This window comes from Ptychodera flava, chromosome 7, assembly GCF_041260155.1.
Source record: "Ptychodera flava strain L36383 chromosome 7, AS_Pfla_20210202, whole genome shotgun sequence".
Lineage (NCBI taxonomy): Eukaryota > Metazoa > Hemichordata > Enteropneusta > Ptychoderidae > Ptychodera > Ptychodera flava.
The window spans coordinates 2,821,878-2,848,177 of record NC_091934.1 but is presented as its reverse complement, the minus strand read 5'-3'; the positions used below and the strand labels follow the sequence as shown (position 1 = coordinate 2,848,177).

The 26,300-nt window shown below is 36.8% G+C and overlaps 1 protein-coding gene across 3 annotated transcripts in view; it reads left to right on the top strand.

Moving 5' to 3' along the window:
- LOC139136568 (arf-GAP with coiled-coil, ANK repeat and PH domain-containing protein 2-like) overlaps nt 1-26,300 on the top strand; it is a 78,803-nt gene that overhangs the window by 49,243 nt on the left and 3,260 nt on the right. For 2 of the 3 annotated variants that reach the window (XM_070704308.1, XM_070704310.1), the window contains exons 25-26: nt 499-559; nt 19,295-19,344. In XM_070704308.1, the coding sequence (XP_070560409.1) occupies nt 499-559; nt 19,295-19,344 (111 nt within the window). Of the gene's footprint in view, nt 1-498; nt 560-19,294; nt 19,345-19,487; nt 19,561-26,300 lie in introns of all 3 variants that reach the window. The other variant, XM_070704309.1, reaches the window with a different exon arrangement.

Sequence of the window (26,300 nt, the reverse complement as noted above, 5' to 3'; positions counted from 1 at the left end):
CCCGGCAACCATGCTGGGATACACTGAAAATCTCCAACCATGATACACTGGGTTTGTTTGGCAACCATTCTGTGGACACATTGAAGCTAGCATCTGTGGTAGGAAACACAGTAGCTTGGTGGGTCTGCAGCCATTCTTTGGCACATTGACCATTGTGTTGGTCTTCCAACTTCGGCTTTGCTTTCATCTGTCTTGTAATCTTTTGTTTTTTATTGCTAACATCAATCTCTCAGCAGTTTTGACGATTCTTTGATAAATTACAAACAAAGATTACTCATAACCTAATGTGGAGGTAGAACATGAATTCTTTGCAGAACTGGTGTATTCTATTCGCTTTGAAGTGAGAGACATGAATATGTAATGACTTTAAATGATGCATTATTTAAAAGATGGCTCTCATCAGTAGAAGATTTCCTATGACTATTTGAACACATTCTTAAATGCTTTACTGAAAGTCGAAGACTTCATAATTTGAATCTTCTGCTTATTTGTTTTTAGTCAGGTGTGTTTGTTTCTGAAGAGAGGAGCTGATCAGCATGCTGTGGATGAAGATGGCCAGGTAAGCACTGTACATATGGTAACAACCTGTAAGCACTGTATCTATGGTAACAACTTGTAAGCATGGTATCTATGGTAACAACCATAAATTGTTGTCTCTACTTGTAGGTCTTCAAGTACAATTCAGTCAACTTATTTCAAATAATTACAAAATATTAATATATACAGGGTTTGCTCTGGCTACTCAAGCTTATTAGCCTTTCTAGCTAATACAGTGTGAACAAAAGTAGCCAGATTTTGTTGAGGGACGGGGTCAAGGGTCACATATTATAGGGTCAAAGGTCATATAGTCAAACACATGGAGTAATGAGCAAGAGTGATAATAAACAAAACATTTTAGAAGTCAGCCACTTTCTCATCATTATGTATCCTCAGGCTCAGTGCTTCTTACTTCAATACCAGATATGAACTGTAAATGCTCCCGTGTTTCATTATATATTGCAGTTAAGTGTAAATTTGAACCTTTGCCACATGTTTGCAACTTCATTGAAAGTATTATGATCAACATAATGAACATAATTCACCACAGATTAACTCTATCGGTCATTAAGTATTCAAATATGTAATTAGCTGAAATGAAAATAATTAATTTCTTTGACTGCTATCATTGTATCACCACTTTATATAGCAAGTGTAATTACCTTTGTTCAAGTCCTTCAAACTATAAATTGCGAACTTTGAAAGCTCATTACATATGCAAACTATAAATTAGCTGACATGAATGACTTCCAATATTGGTATAACCTGGTATAATCATCATGTACATAGCATGTTATGCCAACTTTGATCAAATAAATCATCATGTAAATTCAGTCATGTAAATTCAAATATATACCCCTAATTTCAAAAATTCATTAAATATGCAAATTAGGAGCTGGATGAAGTAAAAATGCTTAATGACTTTCAATAATGTCGTATCGTAGCAGCTTTAATGTACATAGCAAGTTTTGTCAACTTTGGTTTAGTCAATACAGATAAATATCCCTGATTATGAAAGTTCATTAAATATACAAATAAGGAATTGGCTAGAGTTCAAATGCTTAGTGACTTTCAATGATGTTCTATCATAGTATCTTTAATGTACATAGCCAGTTTCATCAACTTTGGTCAAGTCAATTCAGATAAATACCCCTAATTAGGAAAGTTAATAAAATATGCAAATTAGGAATTGGCTGATGTAAAATGCTGAATGACATTTAATAATGTTCTATCATAGCATCTTTAATGTACATAGCAAGTTTCATCAATTTTGGTCATGTAACTTTAAATAGATATCCTTAATTTCAAAAATTCATTAAATATGCAAATTAGGATTTGGATGAAGTAAAAATGCTTAATGACTTTCAATAAGGTTAAATCATAGAATCTTCAATATGCACACCAAGTTTCATCAATTTTGATGAAGTAAATTCAGATATATACTCCTAATTAGGAAATTTCATTAAACATGCAAATAAGTAATTATCTTTCACATCACCCCTTAATATCTTTCAAAGCTGATATATCTTGGTGTGATCAACATTTGTAGCGAATCTCATCAAATTGTGTGCAGTCGTTGTCAAATTATATCAGTTTTTTTCTAAAATCATTAATTATGCAAATGACCAAAAACTAATCAGTTCTTGCCGTTTGCAAACTGAATCTACGTACCAGATTTGATTCTGATCTGATGAGCCGTTTTTGAGATATTGAGTACACAGGCAGACAGACAGACAGACAGACACACACACACACACACACACACACACACACACACATCGCTGCGACATATGCTCACGTGTGTCAACACGTGAGCAAAAAATGAATGCTTCACATCAAAACTTTCATGCATGATTATTGGACACCACTCTAACTTTCAATCACTTTCAAAAATTGACCAGCAAATTGTAAAGGACAGAAAAATTACAGAAAAAATTAACACTCTCACAATCTTCATGAACTGGCATGCCATGATCACATTGATACTGATTGCAACCCTGGCTACAAGGGAGTAAAACTCAGCCACGATTTCCAAGCGTAACTGACACAGTATTTTATATCGCTGTTTCAAATCAAACTGATTAAACAATCCCTCAGTACAGAAGTGACATTTTGGTATTTGATGCAAAATTATATTAAAACACGGAAAAAAATTGTCGTCTTTGTAATCTACTACTCATTTTAAGAAAGCCGTCTCCTTGTGACAATGACATGCTGTGCTCGGCCTACACTGCACTGCATGGCCAGCCTGAACATGGAAATAGAACATGTACACCTGCTTGCAAGTAAAAAGGTTCATTCACGGTTACGCTGCAAAAGTGACTTTTGTTCAATATATTGCAAGCAACATTGAATCTACACATCACAAAGCGTTGTGCCAATCATTAATTACATGCAAGTTCGAATTCTGTATGGACAAGTGTTCTGGAAAGGCGGGAAATTCTTGCGTAAACACGATACAGTTAATTGGTTACGTGCATTTCTTATGCTTGCACGTCATTGGGTACACCGTACACTGTAAATGCCCGGGTGACGATCGGGAGTCTGCCGAGTGGCAATCCTGAGGTCTCATTGGATCTCAACCACAGTCTGCTTTTTGTCTAGCCTTGGAATACATTTAGTCTGTAGTAAAAGAGTCTTTTCTGTGAACATGAAGTCTTTATACTGCTAAAGAAACGTACATTGCGGTGCCGTGCCATTTTTAGCTCATATTTGGTTTTGTATATAAATACCAAAATGAACTTATATGATGAGTCGGTGGCGTCTGTATGTTTGTGTGTATGTATCGTATGTGCGGATGTATGTCCGTCACACACAAAGGCTCCCATACCGCCAAAGCTACCTTCTCAGTATTTGGTGTACAGGTAGATGCAGGGGTTGAGATGTATCGTTGTTCAAATGAACATGTCAGTGTCAAAAATGTGCAAATGAGGAAAGAAAAAGGGAAATCCTGCAAATGTGCAGGAATGATGGCATGCCAGTGACTGAAACAGGCTTGAGTCATTTCCTGTCATTGTTTATGAACTGTTACATATTAACAGACCTGCTCAAACCGTAGACAGTAGAGGGGGAAGACTGTCTATGCTCAAACTAAGAGGGACTAGCTGTAGTGCTGTGCATGTTGCTAAAGTTGACATCCAGTACCTAAAGTTTCAGACCTTATTTACTTTTTTCATTCTTTTTTCTGGTTTAAATATTTCTTGTTGTTTTTCTGGTTGTACTGTGCAGAAATCATTGTCATAACATCAACGTAGAATTTTCCTCCACTGAACAGATAGAAACAAATTTATTGTTGATCATTGGTAACCCATACTGGTATAAACCAATTCTGGTTCATATTTGAGCGACACCGTATAATTGCGGTATTTTTATCCCTTGCCGATTTCGTCCCCTGCGCATGCGCTGACTATCCAACAGGGCTTCACTGGGATCAGAGCAGCATCTTTAGCTGCCGATTTTGGTTCTGTTGCTGATTTCGACCCTCAACTCAAAATTCAAGTTTACGCTAAAATTTCTTTCATATAATCTATCCGGTGATCACTATTAAGTGTCTAAATTAGTTGAAAATGTATTATAAGTTTGGGGAAGTGCATCAATCGGTGTAATTTACTTGGAACATAGAAATGCTATAGCTGTAGCTCTGCGTGGCAGGGCTGTGTGTTACCGGCATGTATCGACCAATAATGTTTCATCTGCATTTGCCAGGCTATGATCAGAATGCTTCTTAACAAAAAGTCGAAATGGCCGAAATATGATAGAAGAAAGTAGCTTCAGATTTCGGGCTAGATGTCTGGGGCCGTTTTATAAATATTATTATTATTATTATTATTATTATTATTAATCTTTATTTAAACTCGATAACTCCATAGGTGAAATACCTCTTTTCATGGAGGTCGAATAGACAAAAGAAAGTCATATTACACTTTACAGCACAAACATGAAAGCACAAAAACCACAGAAGTAGAAATATAAAAAAAATTACGAAAAGGCATCAGACAAGTAAGTATTATACAAAAAGTTGTTACAAGATTTCTTAAAACTAGTCAGTGACTCAGAGTCCCTCATTGATTTGGGGAGATTGTTATATTCTTCCACACCCGCAACTGACAAGGTGTTCTGATAAAGAAGTGTATGTGCTTTGGGAACTTTAAGGAGGTTCTGATTGGAAGAACGAAGTGATCTGGAAAGGATATAATTATTGAACATACTGGTTATGTAGTCAGGGGTTAGATTGTGAGTTGCTCTGTAAATTTGGGCCATACGGTTACAACGGAGTTTCAAGTTAATGGGTAGCCAATGAAGCTGAGTATACATTTGATAAGTGGAAAGAGGCGGAACAGTGTCAAGAATAAGTCTCATTGCACGTCTCTGTAGACGCTCCAATGCATAGATATTGCTATTGGAAGTAAAGCTCCAAACATTAGAACAGTAAGGCTGCGTTCACAAATAACGATTAGGGGGGGGGGGGGCGCTGGAGGAATCTCGATTGAAATCTTTTTTTTTTCAGATCCCCCCCTAAGTACCCTAAAAAATTTTCAAATGCCCCCCCCTCTATATGGTCAAAATTTTTCAAGTCCCCCCAACTTTCACAGGCCCGCATATTTGTAAAGGATGTGAGCGTAGAAAAAATAACATGTATTGCGCCGTTCTGCTCACAGGTGTTCAACACTACCTGTATTAGCACTTTGTACAGTCATATTCCAAAGGCAAGTTCTTTAAATGCATCAGTGAATTTTTTAGATTTATTGGTCTAAAAGCCAACTTGAGTTAATCAAACTCTGGCCAGGTCAATTGCTCCTGTTGAAGAGCACACAAAATGCAATCATGAGAGAGTAGGAAAATTGTGAATTCTGGCTAATTACCGTATTGCACAGCAACCTACCAAAAAATTGTTTCAAAACTACAAGACCTATATGAATTAGACGCTACTCAAAATTGACAATACCGGAAGATATTCCATCAAATAAATATTTTAATCTCTGAAATTTTGGGTGTGATAATTGCAAATTTGGTTAAAAAAAAAATAATTCCATTTGGTCACATACTTTTTCTTTTTAGTCTTTACAATTCAAAGTTTTACTTCTGTATCATTTTATAGTAAGAGTGTGAAAATTTAGAAAATCAAGTATGGTGACCCCTTCTTTTTTCTTGAATATTTGATTATTCTCATATGCCAGAATTCAAACATTTCTATGTTTTCTTCCATGTGTTGCTCTCTGGCCTGATCTTGTGTACAAGTGAGTTTCACTGTCATGAGTGTCATTTGACCAAAACTCTTCTTCAACTACCATGTACATCAGAGTCAGAGCTGTCTCTGTCACTGTTCAGGTATGCAGTGACAGTGACACTGCAGTAGCAGGGTAGTATCTGATAGTGACACTAACTGTAGGCAGTAGCTGTATTAACTTTGATAATGTTGGCAATATTTTTGTTCAGTTTTACAACTGCGTTCTTGTTCTACTCCCTACAGCATGTTGAATTGTCCAGTATTCAGCTCGCTATCACAGCCTATGTATATGTACCATGCATTTGTATCACTGACAACTGACTGTCAGTCTGGAATCCAATTAAATTATCACCAAAAACATATTTAGGCCAGGAAGAAAAACTTGTTCATCGGAATCGCCGCTTCTACTTTGGCATATTTGGAATTGTCACATCATGAGTATTAATTTGATCGCCAACATTCGACGTGATGGCCAACAGTTAGTTCCAGAGACGCTATTCAGTGTTTGTCCTGATATTATGTTCGGCGATTTGTTCAACAAGATCGTGACAGCAGATGGACGGTGCATCCAATTGACTGAAAATTGCATCAAAAGTATAAAAATGTACGGCAATGACAAAACACATGGTTGCGTCGATGTTAAAGTACGATCTGAATGATGACTATATAACTTCACTCCGATCACAGTACAGTGTTTAAAATGTGTATATATAGACAGTGGTAAAGAGGCCAAAACATGGGGCCAAAGTAAAATGAAAAAACTCAGATGCTAGGTCCCACCAGGACAATATTAAAGGACAATACTGAATTGTTGAATTTCAGTGATTTGCTGTACATTTCAGTTTTATTCTGAGAGGATGTTGAAATGCTCAGCATATGTTGTGCAAACACTAACTGTGAATGTAATGGCCTATGTTATTGTTGGGAAATATAGTATTGAATTCAGTTACCAGTATCAGTGTTTCTTGTCTGAGATATTTCTGGTAAAAAGGGAAACGATTATCTTGCCTTGTCTGCATCTGTGCAAAAATGCCAGAGAACCGAGTTTACCTTTGGCCTAAATAAAAAATTAAAAAAATTTCGCTCGCCGCTCCTGGGACTTGGTCCAAAAAATCCGATGAACAAGATTTTTTTTTTTCTCTGGCCTTATATTTATATATACAGGCTTTGTCGACAAACTAAATATTGTGTGTTTGAGATGCTGTAGGGAGACAGCAAGAAACTGTAGTTGTTATATTGCATAGAAATATTGCAGCTTCTGCCCTGTTACGAGGCTCAAGTTTGTTTTTAACGACAAATTACACGTTTAGATTTTTTCGAGATAAAAGTCATGAAATGTGACAAAATGGTTCTAGATTTTGTTAAATTATTACTAACATTACAACATTTTGATGACATAAAAAATGGTATTCATTTTTCATTGAATTACCTACAAAAACTTGGAATTGGAAAATGTAAAACTCAAAAGGGACCCAAAAATTTTCAAGTCCCCCCCCCTACAGGTAGAGCAAAATTTTCAAGTTCCCCCCCCCCCCTCCACTACCCCAAAATTTTCGAATCCCCCCTGAATTCCTCCAGCCCCCCCCCCCCCAACCGTTTTTTTGGAACGCAGCCTAATCGATGTGTGGTGAGATGAAACAGTAATAAAATAGCTTGCGTGAGTGGAGAGGAAGACATTTTTTGTTGCGTGCCAAAAGAAACAATTTGGAATTGATTTTGCTTTCAATGGTTGAAATGTGTTCACACCAGTCTAGGTTATTAGAAATGGTGACCCCTAGTAACCTGTCTGATGAGACGCAGTCAATAGTTTTACCAGCCAAAGTGAGGTTGAAGTTTTCACTGTCAATGTGCCGTCTCTTCTGAGAAGTTGTGATGATCATTGATTTTGTCTTACTGGGATTGATACAAAGTTTGTTAGTAAGACACCAATTGTCAACTATTTTTAGATCAGCATTCAGGTAAGTAGATATGGTGTTAAAGGACTTGGCTCTAAGTACAGGATGAATTTCAAGGTGAAGGGGCAAATCGTTAACATAAATAATAAAGAGCAATGGCCCAGTATGGAACCTTGCAGCACACCGACACTGACATCAATAACATCTGAGTTTGTACGTTTAAATTGCACAAATTGTTTACGTGTGAGTAAGTATGATTTAAAAAAAGACAGGGTATGATCAGAACACCCATAGATTTTTAGTTTTGACAACAAGATTGCGTGATCAATGAGATCAAACGCTTTGCTCAGGTCTAAAAATGCTGAGCAACGATGTTTCCACGATCGATTTCTTTAGTCCATGAGTTGACCAGACTGACAAGAGTACTTTCACAAGAGTCTTTGGCTCGAAATCCAGATTGATTAGAAAAGAAGAGATTGTGTGTTTCCATGAAATTTACAAGGTGATTGTGAACATGGCGCTCGAGGAGTTTGGAAAGTACAGGAAGTACACTTATTGGCCTGTAGTTACCAGGTTCATCTATTGGAACTTTTTTATAGATTGGACTAACACGAGCCAATTTCCATAAAGATGGAAAGTGACCTTTAATAATGCAGCAGTTAAATGCATACGTGAGAGAAGGTGCTATAGTGTTGGCTGCCAACTTTAAGTATTTGGGTGGAAGTAAATCTGAACCGGGAGATTTCTTACAATTTAGAGATTTTAGTTGGGAGAGAACGAAATTAAAAGACATGGATGGGATGTGGAAAATTGAAAGAAGGTTCTTTTGGATACTGACGAAATCTGACAGTTTGTCAAGATTGACTGGACTACTGTTACATTTGGAAGACAGCTTGTTGATGATGTTTATAAAGTATTCATTGAATGTATTTGAGATTTGTTTAGGATCGGTAAAAATTTTTTTACCTGATCTAAGTTTGGTTGGCGTACTTGACAATTTTGGTGGAGCAAGTTCGCGAAATGATTTCCAGTACTTTGATATATTCATGTCACGAGATGATAGGAAATTGTTGAAGTACTGTGATTTGGATTTAAAAATAAGATTTTTGACTCTGTTTCTTAAGTGTCTATAGTCTGAGAAGTGAGATGTCCTTCTGGCTGTATCACGTAGTTTGATTAATTTTGATATCTCTTCATTCCACCAATCAGGATGACGCAGGTGACGTACACGATTGTGTTTTATAGGAGCATGTTTATCAAGAACAGACATGAATAAGTGAGTCCATATTTCAATGATGTCATCAGGGTCATCAAAGCATTCGATGATGTTCCAGGAGACTTGTTGTAAGTCTGAGAGAAAGTCGTCTAAGATAAATTGTTTCATACAGCGATAAGTGATAGTGTCATGTGCATTCTTTTTGTGCTGTAACGATAATTTACGTGTGACACAAATTGATTGGAAAATGGTCACTGATACTGTATTTTGGTACAAAGGTCTGAGTTATATTCACGGTATGAGTCACAAAAATGTGGTCTATCATAGACTTGATGGTAGGAGTAATTCTAGTTGGTTCATTTACCAGATGGGTAAAGCCATAGTCGTTTGACATAAAACGAGACCACATTAATGACTTGTTGTCATTTATAGACAAGTCAATGTTAAAGTCACCGAGGACAATGATTTCCCTGTCTTCCACGAGAACTGTATCCAATGTATAAGAAAAAGAGACAAGCCAGGTGTTGATATTCTACATCAGGAGGACAATAGATGAACAAAACAATGACAGATTTTGATTTTTGTTGGTTAATTTCGATGGTAATCATCTCGATGTCAGGTCGTTCAAGATCGGTTCGACGGTGGTGGGCTATATTGACTGATATGGCGGCTTGTCAATGACAGACATGTATTCTCCATATAGACATTAAAGGGTCTGGATTTTTTATGAACTTTTTCTTTGAACTTAGTCAGAACCAAGGACTTAGAACAGCTGCTTTAATTAATGTTTGGACAAAAACTGACACTATGGAATATACTGTCATGGTTGTCTGGTGTTGGCTGTGTGTTTTTACAAGGTGTAATGGCTGTGGTAAATGAATTTGCAACATTATAAAACAGCTAATTCAGTGTTGTCCTTAGTTTTATAAGAAGGAGGGTAAATAATAAAAGTAGCAATGAGTGAGATTAGTAAACGGGGAGGGGGGAGAGATTGCGAGAGGGGATTTTCCCCTTTCCCTAGGCAAAAATTGAAATTTACAAGTGGAAACGTTTTCTGGTGACATCTGAGTGTAATTTTACTGAGATTCAGTGGGAATTTCTGCTCTGGTAATGAGAATGCACAAAGTACTTGAAGACTAAACTCATAGATCCAATTACAGCCAGTTTCATGTCTAATTGGTTTTTGGTATAGAATAGTTCAACACCAACAAAGTACTACACCATGTCCTCACAATCTTCAAGTTCATCCTTAATGTCACTGTTACTGTTATCAGAGTAATCACAAAGTTTCAGGACTGCTTTTGCTTCATAGAGTTTGACATGAAGGGCTTCTAATTGTGTTTGTGTGGCACTGACAGTTTCATGTACTGCATCCTGATTATCAGCATCTGCTCTTGGTACATTTAGCATGTCCTCCTCCGCATGACAATAAATGGTGCTAAGGTTGACATATCTTCAATGTCAAGTATTCATGGAATAGGCAGTGAAGCAGTGGAAAGAGGCGAAAGGTAGGAGAAAACTGCCAACATAATTTTCACAGCCCATAGAGTATTTGAAATCTGAAAGCAGCCAATTTAATTTATATCATTAACATTATTACTTTATGACAGAACATGATCTCATCGTAATTAGTCAATCAAACAGCTCATCAACAATTTTTAGCTCCCATAGCCATATGTATATATGGCAATGGAAGCTATTCTTATAGGCTAGGGAAATGTCTGTATGTATGTATGTCTGTATGTCTGTGTGTCTGTATGTCTGTATGTCTGTATGTCTATCCTCAACATCAAAAACTCCAAAACCGCTGTACATTTCGTCTTGATATTTGGTGTGTACATGGATGATAGGCTGTAGATGAGATTTTGTTCAAATGAAGTTGTCATCGCCAAAAATATGCAAATTAGTGAAAAAATGTAAAAAACAGTCAAAATTGAAAAAACTCAATAACCACTGAGCAGATTACATGAAAAATTAGCATGTAAGTACTTTGGGCTGACATGAAATGATTGTGCACATCTTGGGTCAGTATCTTGGACTTGCTATTTTTCATGAATTTTTTTGTAATTTTCTCCCATTTTTGGTCAAAAAATCTCCTGCTCTGAAACCACAAGTCCGATTGATTTGAAACTTGGTATGGAAGTGCATAGGAGTGACCTTTCCCAAATTTGGGCAAATCGTGGGAAATTTGCATATTTTAGTTAACACCTCCATAGACTCCCATGTATAAGGCAGATCTCCATAGACTCCCATGTATAAGGCCATGAAAAATAAAAATTTAGTTTCTCATCGTATTCATATTGCAAAAAGGATGCAGTGACACAATTTTTAGTCCCCACGGATGAAGTCCAGTGAGCTTATAGATTGGGTCATGTCCGTCTGTTCGTCCATCCGTGAGTCCATCTGTTTACGCAGATATCTCGGATATTTTGACAAAATGTCATGTGACCTTGATGACCTTTGATCTCAAATATACATATTTGTCCATAACTCAGTAACCACAAGTGCTACCACCCTTCATATATGGTATGATGGGACAGCTTATGACGCCACATATTGTACCTCATTAATTATGCACATATCTAATTTTGAGCGAGCCAATAGAGCTAGAGGTCTGATTTTTGGTATATAGGGATAACGTAGCAAAACAATTTTTTTGACAAAATGTCACGTGACCTCGGTGACCTTTGACCTCAAATATACATATTTGTCTATAACTCAGTAACCACAAGTGCTACAGCCTTCATGTATGGTATGATGGGACACCTTATGACGCCACATATTGTACCTCATTAATTATGTGCATATCTAATTTTGAGCGAGCCAATAGAGCTAGAGCTCTGATTTTTGGTATATAGGGATAACTTAGCAAAACAATTTTTTTGACAAAATGTCACGTGACCTCGGTGACCTTTGACCTCAAATATACATATTTGTCCATAACTCAGTAACCACAAGTGCTACAGCCTTCATGTATGGTATGATGGGACACCTTATGACGCCACATATTGTACCTCATTAATTATGCACATATCTAATTTTGAGCGAGCCAATAGAGCTAGAGGTCTGATTTTTGGTATATAGGGATAACTTAGCAATACAATTTTTTGACAAAATGTCACGTGACCTCGGTGACCTTTGACCTCAAATATACATATTTGTCCATTAATCAGTAACCACAAGAGCTACAGCCTTCATGTATGGTATGATGGGACAGCTTATGACGCCACATATTGTACCTCATTAATTATGCACATATCTAATTTTGAGCGAGCCAATAGACTAGAGATCTGATTTTTGGTATATAGGGATAACTTAGCAATACAATTATTTTGACAAAATGTCACGTGACTTCAGTGACCTTTGACCTCAAATATACATATTTGTCCATAACTCAGTAACCATAAGTGCTACAGCCTTCATGTATGGTATGATGGGACAGCTTATGACGCCACATATTGTACCTCATTAATTATGCACATATCTAATTTTGAGCGAGCCAATAGAGCTAGAGGTGTGATTTTTGGTATATAGGGATAACTTAGCAAAACAATTTTTTTGACAAAATGTCACGTGACCTCGGTGACCTTTGACCTCAAATATACATATTTTTCCATAACTCGGTAACCACAAGTGCTACACCCTTCATGTTTGGTATGATTGGACACCTTATGACGCCACATACTGTACCTCAATAATGATGCGCATATCTCATTCTGAGCGAGCCAATAGAGCTGGATGTCTGATTTTTGGTATATAGGGATAACTATAGGAGAGAAATTTTTTGACCAAATGTCATGTGACCTCGATGACCTTTTACCTAAAATATATGTTTATGTCAATAAATAAGTAACCACAAGTGCTATGTCCTTTGTATTTAGTAGGATGGGAGACCTTATGACAACACACGCTTTACCTCATTAATTATGTACACATCTAATTCTGGGCAAGCGAATAGAGCTAGAGATCTGATTTTTTGGCATATAGGGATTAATTAGCAATATAATTTTTTTTCGAAATGTCATGTGACCTCGATGACCTTTGACCTTGATTACACATATATATGCATATTTCAGTAACCACAAGTTCTATACCCTCCAATTTTGATAGGATATTAGACCTTAAGATGTCACATCTTGTACCTCATTTATAATGCGCATATGTATTTCTGGCTGGCCAATACTGCTAGAGGTCTGATCTTTTTTCCCGATTAGAACCATAACTTAGACATGCCTCATGTGTTTCAAATTGGGAACAACAACATAGACCTATGTGCCCATAGATCTCAACATATACACTCCAGTGATACTTTTAATGACCACATTTTCCTGCCCCATCAAGACTAATACTCCTATTACAAGTGGGGACTATGTCATTGTAAATGACTTGTTGAGTTAATGGTTGTATCACAGTATTCGATATATCTAATTCTGTATTTTTTCCATTTTATATTCTGAATAATTACATTAAACATATTTCACTGTCTCCAGTACATTTCATTTAAGGTGGTTGGAAAGGCTAGAGCGTCAGTTATGAATTTCAACAAAACTATTAAAATATAAAACTAGTCAACATTCTCTGTGGAATAAAAAAAAACTAGACATTTGGGCACAAAGGCATTGCAGAGTTATAGCCTGTTAAAACTTCTGAAAAACTGACCAAATAAGAAGAAGTTGGGGAGTCCTTAGTGTATTAACTATGGTAGAGGTCCCCTAGCTGTTAATAAAATGTTTGAAAAGGGAAAGTCATTATTTGCTGTTTTTCAGGAAAGTTTGACAAGGTCGTGCTGGCATTCAGAGTGAGTGACTGCTATTGTAAATGCATTTTTAGATTCTTTGAGTGTCAAAGAGGTGTCAAAAGTGAGATTAACCCAAAAAAAACTGCTCTATGACTTCAAAAGAGGGGTGCAAATATGGCTTGTTTTCAAATTTTTGACAGAATAACAGTTTTCCTACATAATTGTATACCAATTTAATCCAACTTTGAAATGAGATATGGACATGGAATTTTTGCAGCCTATTAACAAGGTTACAGATAAGATTTGTACGGCACAATTTTCCTGTATTTGAAGTACTTTTTGAAAAATCACATTTTGAAATTTGAAAGAATTTTTAATAATTTTTTGATATATAAACCCATGTAAAATCATAAAAACAAATTTTATTTACAAATCCTGCCGTACAAATCTTACAATAAATAGTGTCAACATATTTATAACTAATTTGGTAATATTAATACTATCCAATTCTTATTAAATTCAAATATGTAAAAAAAATATGAAAAATTAAATTTTAATATTTACTGGTGTCATATTTCAAAATCATGGCTGCAAATATACAATTTTTATATTCTTTGGAGAAAATATTAACTAAGGGAGTTATCCTGAAAATTTGAGCTAAATATCTTGATTCTAACACTTGAAACTTGACATTAACTCTGATAAAAGAATTGGTGCAAAAATAGCCTTTCCAACCACCTTAAGTATTTTCACTTCATGCACTTTATCCCTTTCACACATGTTCAAATATCTGACCAGAGAACAAAAACTAAATAGTCCAGGATGGGAGCTACAGTGTCATTGACGCTATTTTTAAGTATTGTGTGGAAAAATAGAATAATTTAATCAAATGATACACAAAAATCAATTATTATTCACTGACTACAAACAAGGACTGTATTACCAGCAGAGTACAGCCCTATGTCACTGAATAGGCTGACTGCACCGTCCATTACTGTGATTGTATTGTCAGCAGAGTACAGCCCTATGTCACTGAATAGGCTGACTGCACCGTTTATTACTGTGATTGTATTGTCAGCAGAGTACAGCCCTATGTCACTGAATAGGCTGACTGCACCGTCCATTACTGTGATTGTATTGCCAGCAGAGTACAGCCCTATGTCACTGAATAGGCTGACTGCACCGTCCATTACTGTGATTGTATTGCCAGCAGAGTACAGCCCTATGTCACTGAATAGGCTGACTGCACCGTCCATCACTGTGATTGTATTGTCAGCAGAGTACAGCCCTATGTCACTGAATAGGCTGACTGCACCGTCCATTACTGTGATTGTATTGGCAGCAGAGTACAGCCCTATGTCACTGAATAGGCTGACTGCACCGTCCATTACTGTGATTGTATTGTCAGCAGAGTACAGCCCTATGTCACTGAATAGGCTGACTGCACCGTCCATTACTGTGATTGTATTGGCAGCAGAGTACAGCCCTATGTCACTGAATAGGCTGACTGCACCGTCCATTACTGTGATTGTATTGTCAGCAGAGTACAGCCCTATGTCACTGAATAGGCTGACTGCACCGTCCATTACTGTGATTGTATTGTCAGCAGAGTACAGCCCTATGTCACTGAATAGGCTGACTGCACCGTCCATTACTGTGATTGTATTGTAGCAGAGTACAGCCCTATGTCACTGAATAGGCTGACTGCACCGTCCATTACTGTGATTGTATTGTCAGCAGAGTGCAGCCCTATGCCACTGAATAGGCTGACTGCACCGTCCATTACTGTGATTGTATTGGCAGCAGAGTACAGCCCTATGTCACTGAATAGGCTGACTGCACCGTCCATTACTGTGATTGTATTGTCAGCAGAGTACAGCCCTATGTCACTGAATAGGCTGACTGCACCGTCCATTACTGTGATTGTATTGGCAGCAGAGTACAGCCCTATGTCACTGAATAGGCTGACTGCACCGTCCATTACTGTGATTGTATTGCCAGCAGAGTACAGCCCTATGTCACTGAATAGGCTGACTGCACCGTCCATTACTGTGATTGTATTGCCAGCAGAGTACAGCCCTATGTCACTGAATAGGCTGACTGCACCGTCCATTACTGTGATTGTATTGGCAGCAGAGTACAGCCCTATGTCACTGAATAGGCTGACTGCACCGTCCATTACTGTGATTGTATTGTCAGCAGAGTACAGCCCTATGTCACTGAATAGGCTGACTGCACCGTCCATTACTGTGATTGTATTGGCAGCAGAGTACAGCCCTATGTCACTGAATAGGCTGACTGCACCGTCCATTACTGTGATTGTATTACCAGCAGAGTACAGCCCTATGTCACTGAATAGGCTGACTGCACCGTCCATTACTGTGATTGTATTGTCAGCAGAGTACAGCCCTATGTCACTGAATAGGCTGACTGCACCGTCCATTACTGTGATTGTATTGTCAGCAGAGTACAGCCCTATGTCACTGAATAGGCTGACTGCACCGTCCATTACTGTGATTGTATTGTCAGCAGAGTACAGCCCTATGCCACTGAATAGGCTGACTGCACCGTCCATTACTGTGATTGTATTGGCAGCAGAGTACAGCCCTATGTCACTGAATAGGCTGACTGCACCGTCCATTACTGTGATTGTATTGTCAGCAGAGTACAGCCCTATGTCACTGTATAGGCTGACTGCACCGTCCATTACTGTAATTGTATTGCCAGCAGAGTACAGCCCTATGTCACTGAATAGGCTGACTGCACCGTCCATTACTGTGATTGTATTGGCAGCAGAGTACAGCCCTATGTCACTGAATAGGCTGACTGCACCGTCCATTACTGTGATTGTATTGCCAGCAGAGTACAGCCCTATGTCACTGAATAGGCTGACTGCACCGTCCATTACTGTGATTGTATTGTCAGCAGAGTGCAGCCCTATGCCACTGAATAGGCTGACTGCACCGTCCATTACTGTGATTGTATTGGCAGCAGAGTACAGCCCTATGTCACTGAATAGGCTGACTGCACCGTCCATTACTGTGATTGTATTGTCAGCAGAGTACAGCCCTATGTCACTGTATAGGCTGACTGCACCGTCCATTACTGTGATTGTATTGCCAGCAGAGTACAGCCCTATGTCACTGAATAGGCTGACTGCACCGTCCATTACTGTGATTGTATTACCAGCAGAGTACAGCCCTATGTCACTGAATAGGCTGACTGCACCGTCCATTACTGTGATTGTATTGTCAGCAGAGTACAGCCCTATGTCACTGAATAGGCTGACTGCACCGTCCATTACTGTGATTGTATTACCAGCAGAGTACAGCCCTATGTCACTGAATAGGCTGACTGCACCGTCCATTACTGTGATTGTATTGTCAGCAGAGTACAGCCCTATGTCACTGAATAGGCTGACTGCACCGTCCATTACTGTGATTGTATTTTCAGCAGAGTACAGCCCTATGTCACTGAATAGGCTGAGTGCACCGTCCATTACTGTGATTGTATTGCCAGCAGAGTGCAGCCCTATGCCACTGAATAGGCTGACTGCACCGTCCATTACTGTAATTGTATTGTCAGCAGAGTACAGCCCTATGTCACTGAATAGGCTGACTGCACCGTCCATTACTGTGATTGTATTGTCAGCAGAGTACAGCCCTATGTCACTGAATAGGCTGACTGCACCGTCCATTACTGTGATTGTATTGTCAGCAGAGTACAGCCCTATGTCACTGAATAGGCTGACTGCACCGTCCATTACTGTGATTGTATTGTCAGCAGAGTACAGCCCTATGTCACTGAATAGGCCTGACTGCACCGTCCATTACTGTGATTGTATTGTAAGCAGAGTACAGCCCTATGTCACTGAATAGGCTGACTGCACCGTCCATTACTGTGATTGTATTGTCAGCAGAGTACAGCCCTATGTCACTGAATAGGCTGACTGCACCGTCCATTACTGTGATTGTATTGTCAGCAGAGTACAGCCCTATGTCACTGAATAGGCTGACTGCACCGTCCATTACTGTGATTGTATTGTCAGCAGAGTACAGCCCTATGTCACTGAATAGGCTGACTGCACCGTCCATTACTGTGATTGTAAACTCTGAAATTGATCATGGTTATTCTACCTCAAGTGACTCACTAATATCGATGAAATAGTCAAATGTTTGATATCATTTGTTCCACTTTCACACAGGGATGCATGTGATCTGTATGTTTGCAAAATCATGATACAGAGTTACACTGCAATGGTCTATTATGTTCCCAGCGGTATATACTGTATATATACTTTATATATACTGTATATTTGGTGCTGCATTGGTAACTTCATCTAAATTCCAATGAAATGAATTTATTGAATGCATGCTTTTCTAGCTCAGCCAATTTAAAATATTTCTATTTCCTAGTTATAAAAGAAATGAAGTGTTTCAAACCAACAACACTTTTTGATCGAGCTTCCTTTGAAAAGAAATCTTCCATCCGCATCATCACTATCCTCCTCTAGGCAGCCATTATTGCAAAGATTACTTGAAAGGTTAACCTACTTTTCCATGAGACATTCTAACCAATGGTGATGTCTGTTATTTGATAGGAAAGGCTAGTATGCATCCATCACCCAATCACACTAGGCAACACATTCAAATGACCCCCGCACTATGAGTATTCAGAAACTGTTATTCTGTATGTATCACATGTGTACACAAATGTTGAGAAAGGAATTACAAAACTGCAAGTTGTTTTGCTTGTGCATTGGGTTTACCACCAGAACTTACATTGGCAAGCCAACCATAGAATTTTTTTGATAGTGAAAAGTAGGCAATAAAAAAGGCAAAACAACTGGGTAATTCACCCGGCTTTAAACGTCTAAGGACAACACAGATATTTTGTAGACCATGTTGATTCAAATTAAATAGCAGACAAGGCAGTAGTTGAGATACTCTGTACAAAGACAAGGTCTCAATCAAGTCTACACATATAAATTATAGAGCTTTCAGATCATGTATGCTTTCTTCTGTGGCATCGTGATTGTACTTAGTTTATCCGTTGTAAAGTGTCTTTGTGAAAACAGTATCAGGTATAATACTCAATGACTTTACCAATTGTACATGTGGCAATGTACAACTAAAATTATTAGAAAAAGAATATTACTCAAGGTTTTAGTACATGAATGTCAAATCTTGAAATATGAAAATACCACAAAGTTTGTAACATATTGAGTGATGTCTGTTCTTTTTTTTTCTTTTCTTTTTTTTATATTTAAAGAATTTTATTGGGTATTTTCCTTAAAATATTACAATCTTCATGCTAGTGTACTAGTTTGTCAATTTTTCAGTCAGCAGTTGAGCTTTCCTCATTCAACTATATTTATGATATTCAACGTGTGCCAAGGTGTAAAGAAGTTGAGCAGATATCAGATTTTGTGTTTGTAGAGATCACAGATTATCAGTAAAATAGGATCAAACACCAGTTTCAAGTTGTTCATGGCAGTGTTGTGAGTGAAGTTCTGTTTAACAAATGAATATTCCCTCATTTCTTACAAAATACAATATTTGACAATGTTTTCTGATGATTTTTGTTACATACAATGTTTTATTTTTCACTATTGCATATTTTATCATCATCCAAGTCATATAAAATTATGATTTTATTTTTGTCTCGTGTTTTTATTTAAGGATGCTCTGAAAATTGCCCTGACCACCACAAATGCTGACATTGTCACATTGTAAGTATACAATTACCATAGATTCTATTGATTAGAAAGTGTTAGAGTGTAAGAGAGCTTGCTGTATTGTGAGTACAAAACCCCGCTGAGATCTGTACCAGATTTGTTTTGCTGACTTTGATTCACATGTGACTAAATTACAGACTTAGAAACTGTCTTGAAAATGGAGTCAAAAGAGGAAGACCTGAAACATTGTTTCTAGAACATGTTGACAAGGTAGATCAATTAACTTCATGGATTGAGGTGTGTAAGTTTTAAGGGACACTGAATTGACACATCATCAGCAGTTTTTTTAACACCACAATACAAATCCTAACAGCATAAAAATCATTCTCTGCATTGGTTTCCCTTTGGCTACATTTCCAATGGTTTCTTTTTGGAATAGTCACGGCATGTTCAGACAACGATTTCACTCCCACAAGTTTTTCACCACATTTCAAGAGGCTGAAATGTGAGGTTTACACTATGATTTGATTGCCATGATCTATTTGCCATGATCTGAGTGCCATGATCTTATGATCTGATTTCCATAATCTGATTGCATTGATCTGATTGAGATGATCTGATTGCATTGATCTGATTACCATGATCTGATCGCCATAATCTGATTGTCTTAATCTGATGTGTTAAGTGATTGGCTATGTTGCAAAAAGTGATGGTACAGTTTAACAAGTGCTGCTGGCAATGGCCAATAATACAGCTGAGCTCAGAATGTTAAAACTTAGCCAAAATATAATGTTGATTTTAGCTGTGCATGTAATATCATAGAAATATAGCATGTATTAGCATATCCAATTAATAACGTTTCATCGAAAAAAAGGGACATGACAGTACTATTCAACATTTGACTGTTATCTAGGGTGGCTAAACAGTGATTTTAAGAGAGATACACCTAATATGCTTTCATTTGATGATTGCTAATCATTTCAATCAGTACATTGCTATAAATTTTTTGCCAACTTTAATGTGCATTTCAAGGAAAAGAAATAGCATCATAGAGTAATTCTATGATATTGTGCAATCTACACTACAGCTTTGATAGTGATATTATATAGCCTAGAAATCCACTAAAACTCATTGATTAAATCTATGAGGTAAAGTGTGTGGAATCCTACTGATGATACTCATTTGTTAAATATGCATGTATATTGGCCATGACCTTACTGACAGCATTGCTCATGTGAATTAACAATTCAAATAGCAACTAACGCTTGATCTTCAATGTATTTCCAACACGCAAATATCTCAGCTACTGCTAAGTTCAGTTTTGTTCTAATATCACTAGACTTCAAACAGTAAAGTGGACTAAGATTGTAGACTGCTGTACCAGTATGTGGTTATCATTGAGTCACAGAAAAAGCAGTCCATGTGATCTTTCCTTTACAATTTCAAAATCATTCAAAAAGTGGAAATATCAATAACATCAGGAAGGGGTTGTGAAATAAGTGATTCACCTTCAATTATTTCTCTCTTCTTCATTGATACAAGTTTAAAAGTTTCATTTTGCTCTTGAAAATGAAATCTCAATTATTCTTTGTAAAAACATCAAAGATAAAAGGAACCATCTTAAATTTTGTATTTTTTAACAAATTCTGAATTACTTTTAATGGCTTTTAAAAACTCAATGAAAATATCACCAGTTCACTACTGTTATTCAGTTGATGTCATATTGTACAGAGATTTTCACAAATGCACAAAATAAAACAAAGCAAATTATTGCCAGATAAACAAATGTTGTTTAATTTCAGAATGTAATAATTACCACTGCTTTCTGTAAACACTTTGGTAACCAATGACAGTAGTCTTCAATCTATGTATTATTTTAGAGGGCATAAAAATTGTTTTTGTTATGTATGCAGAAAGTGTAAGCCAGACATTGAATGTACACGTATGCATGCAAACAGTCAAACACTCAATACATGTACCATATGCCACAAGATAGACACGAAGGTTCAACAAATAAGGATTTCCAGTTTCTGGTGGAATGAGACGGTGTTTTCTGTTGGATGGTGTCATCTGCGTAATAACAATGTATACAACATGTCCACGTATTTGACAACTGACATGCAAAGATATTAATATGTGGTTAACTCTTCTCTCCCTTTCAACCTTGCAACACAGTTCTTCATCCATCCTTACACAATGAACAAAGTATCATAGCTTTTTTACTTTCACTCATACATATACTGTATATTGCTGTGTCACTTTGTCAATCTCTGAGGTTTTGACTCAAGACAAAAAACTCACAGACTCTACAGTGTACATAAGTTGTTGAAGATATTCAGTTTATGAACATGAGCTCTGGTATCATTTCAATCTTTGAACAACCCAAATCTTTCATATCTTCAGTCTCTTAATTTCCACAACAGCCTTGAAATGAAGGAAAACTTAACCAACCTTAGTCACTTCATCCAATCCATGTTAATCTACAAGGCTGGTATTTTTCCTTGATTATTTTGTTCATCTTTGTACGTGTCTATTCTTCAGACACAGGTCAACATTTACCTATAACGTACCAGGATAGAGCAATAAGGCAAACACATGTACATTGCTTTTGTTTTGTTTTAGATCACATGTGGTTGTTTTATGGACATTTATGGATATGCATTCCTATGACCATGTTTTCATTTTCTGTGCAATTAATCAGATTATCATAAAATAGATAAACCCAGACTTTGATGCATAGATATTTGGTTCTGGATGTTCCAGATCAAAAAATATTGAGTTATTCAAAGCAGAATTCCTGTTGATATGCTGTTAGAAAACTAAAAATACAGTCTGAAAAAAACATGGTTTCCAAAATATCATTAACATCTTCAATAAATATTGAACCAAAGTTTGGGAAAAATTAGATTGTATACATTATACTCAATTTTAACAGAACTAAAGATAGTGAGATCCTACCATTGTTATTGTAGTTCTATGCATTGTTGTAAGGTCATACTCTGATGATGTTATTCTTCAGTGTGACTAAGGATTAGGTGAAAATATTATCAAAATCTTTATTTTTAGCCCCTATTTGCATAATAATAACTTCACAAGGTAAAAAAAGCCAAGAATATCCATCAAGTATAATTGACAATGCTTAATGAGGTAGAAATAAGGCCCTCAAGGCTGTTGGATAAAATCTGTGAGCAAGACTATTTCTCAACGTATGCACTGGCCATGACGTGTGCTGTGTAACATCGCATCTAGTGAGGTGATTTCTTACACTGATTATAATAACATATTCTATTTGCTGGTTCCAAGGGATCAATTTGTTAAGAATTCTCATATTCTATGTAATGAATAACTAGTTGTGTATTCTTGGTATTGTTTGGTCAAAAATCTTACTTCAGATTAAAAGCATGGTGGTTTATAGATATGCTGGGTATTTAGGCACAAAAGAATGGCTTCTCCAAATTTGTTTCAATTTATGATGAAATTACAATTTATGTATACCTTTTGATATTTATTGTTTTGATTGCAAAAGATAATCTTGGGTCTCTGTGATTCTCACATTCCTGGCCGCTGGGAGTGCGGGATTGACAGTGGGGGAAAAATCGATCCAAAACTCTCAGAAATCGTCCCACACTCTGCAGTAAATATTACACGAGCTCTGATTGGATGATAAACAGCCTGTTTTCTTCCGCGCGCAAAATGTTATCCAAGGGCATGACGAGTAACACACGGGCCAGAACTGCAAAGTAAGCAGGTCAAAGTACAGTGGCAGACGACAGACTTGTCACGATTTTAGATAATGGTGTACGTGTCCAATGTGAATTTAACGCATTTTGTGGTCATGTGAGAAAAAGAATCTCACACACCAAGGACCTGGGATCCCAGGTCCTTGGTGTGTGAGATTCTATTATTCTCTTTGATAAATTGTGTGACAGTTAGTAATTTGTTAACATTTGGAAAGGAAGTTGTCGAAAAAAATTTTTCTGTCATTTTGCTTTGTCATTTTCAGATTTGAAAGGGACAAGTCAGGTGATTCAATGTTTGGTGAAATTGTTTAAAATTCGGTAACATCAGAATACATGGCTTTATATTTATCAACAATGGGCATTGGTTAGGATTTTCATCCCTTTGAAATGTATCAACTCAATTCACTTTTGCCTGGTGTCAAATTTCACTGTGGAGTTTTTTTGCCTACCAGTTTACTATGCATGTGACAACCACTAGCTAGCTGTGACAACCATTGCAGCTAGTTGTTAGAACCACTACATTGCTGTGACAACCACTATAGTTAGCTGTGACAACCACTGCAGCTAGCTGTGACAACCACTGCATTGCTATGACAACCACTAGCTAGCTGTGACAATAGCCATCTTGCTTTGACAACCACTAGCTTGCTGTGACAACTATTGGCTTCCAGTAGAACAGTTAGCCTTGATGTATCAACCACTATGCCATCCTGTGTTGGTAGTGGTTGCTAGGTACGAATATGACCTGCTTTCATGTTGTACATTTTCAGTACTATGATAACAACTCTCTGTTTTCTGTTGAAATCCATTCCAAGTATTCGTAGAGGGCAATGAAAGATCTACGTTTGTTTAAGTTTATGATTGTACTCCAGCAAATTGCATGGTTCAGTCTGTGGTTTGTGGTAACTACTTGCTTCCAGTATCTCCATTGATGATTGTGATAATTTCAAATGTTTCCAGTGCTAGAAAAATTCAGATGTTGTTATCATTCACTTGCAGTCTTGTGTTTATTATAAGAGATTAAATTCAAATCATTATCCTCCAGTGAGGAAAAAAAAGAAAATCTTGTAAATATCACAGAGTAACTTTAAAATACAAGCTTTCTTTTGTACATCACATTGTTTTTGCTTTTACACTCTGACTGTTTGATAATTCCACATTTAAGGTTCACACCCAGTACAGTGTATTTGGATGCAGATTGCTATATACTTCCTTCCATTGTTGTGTACATGTACATGGTTAGTCCAATCATTGTTGTGTACATGTACATGGTTAGTCCAATCATTGTTGTGTACATGTACATGGTTAGTCCAATCATTGTTGTGTACATGTACATGGTTAGTCCAATCATTGTTGTGTACATGTACATGGTTAGTCCAATCATTGTTGTGTACATGTACATGGTTAGTCCAATCATTGTTGTGTACATGTACATGGTTAGTCCAATCATTGTTGTGTACATGTACATGGTTAGTCCAATCATTGTTGTGTACATGTACATGGTTAGTCAATCATTGTTGTGTACATGTACATGGTTAGTCCAATCATTGTTGTGTACATGTACATGGTTAGTCCAATCATTGTTGTGTACATGTACATGGTTAGTCCAATCATTGTTGTGTACATGTACATGGTTAGTCCAATCATTGTTGTGTACATGTACATGGTTAGTCCAATCATTGTTGTGTACATGTACATGGTTAGTCCAATCATTGTTGTGTACATGTACATGGTTTGTCCAATCATTGTTGTGTACATGAACATGGTTAGTCCAATCATTGTTGTGTACATGTACATCGTTAGTCCAATCATTGTTGTGTACATGTACATGGTTAGTCCAATCATTGTTGTGTACATGTACATGGTTAGTCCAATCATTGTTGTGTACATGTACATGGTTAGTCCAATCATTGTTGTGTACATGTACATGGTTAGTCCAATCATTGTTGTGTACATGTACATGGTTAGTCCAATCATTGTTGTGTACATGTACATGGTTAGTCCAATCATTGTTATGTACATGTACACGGTTAGTCCAATCATTGTTATGTACATGTACACGGTTAGTCCAATCATTGTTGACTGGGCCAAGGACTAGATTAGTTCTTGAAGAACTACTTCCTTGGTCCTCACCAGATCTTGTGTGTGTGACTTTTTTCCATAAAAATAAAACTAATTTTTGGTGTTTTTATCAATCTCCTGATTTTTTACTTATTGTAAGGTGTTTTTTTTTAATTTGTTTATTACATTCGCATTTGTATTATAATTTCTGGTGAAATGAATAAAATTATTATTATTATTATTATTATTATTATTATTATTATTATTATTATTGTACATGTACACGGTTAGTCCAATCATTGTTGTGTACATGTACATGGTTTGTCCAATCATTGTTGTGTACATGTACATGGTTAGTCCAATCATTGTTGTGTACATGTACATGGTTAGTCCAATCATTGTTGTGTACATGTACATGGTTAGTCCAATCATTGTTGTGTACATGTACATGGTTAGTCCAATCATTGTTATGTACATGTACACGGTTAGTCCAATCATTGTTATGTACATGTACACGGTTAGTCCAATCATTGTTATGTACATGTACACGGTTAGTCCAATCATTGTTGTGTACATGTACATGGTTAGTCCAATCATTGTTGTGTACATGTACATGATTTGTCCAATCATTGTTGTGTACATGTACATGGTTAGTCCAATCATTGTTATGTACATGTACACGGTTAGTCCAATCATTGTTGTGTACATGTACATGGTTAGTCCAATCATTGTTATGTACATGTACACGGTTAGTCCAATCATTGTTATGTACATGTACATGGTTAGTCCAATCATTGTTGACTGGGCCAAGGACTAGATTAGTTCTTGAAGAACTACTTCCTTGGTCCTCACCAGATCTTGTGTGTGTGACTTTTTTCCATAAAAATAAAACCATTTCTTTGGTGTTTTTTATCAATCTCCTGATTTTTACTTATTGTAAGATTTTTTTTTATTTGTTTATTACATTCGCATTTGTATTATAATTTCTGGTGAAATGAATAAAATTATTATTATTATTATTAGAATTATTATTATTATTATTATTGTTATGTACATGTACACGGTTAGTCCAATCATTGTTGTGTACATGTACATGGTTTGTCCAATCATTGTTGTGTACATGTACATGGTTAGTCCAATCATTGTTGTGTACATGTACATGGTTAGTCCAATCATTGTTGTGTACATGTACATGGTTAGTCCAATCAT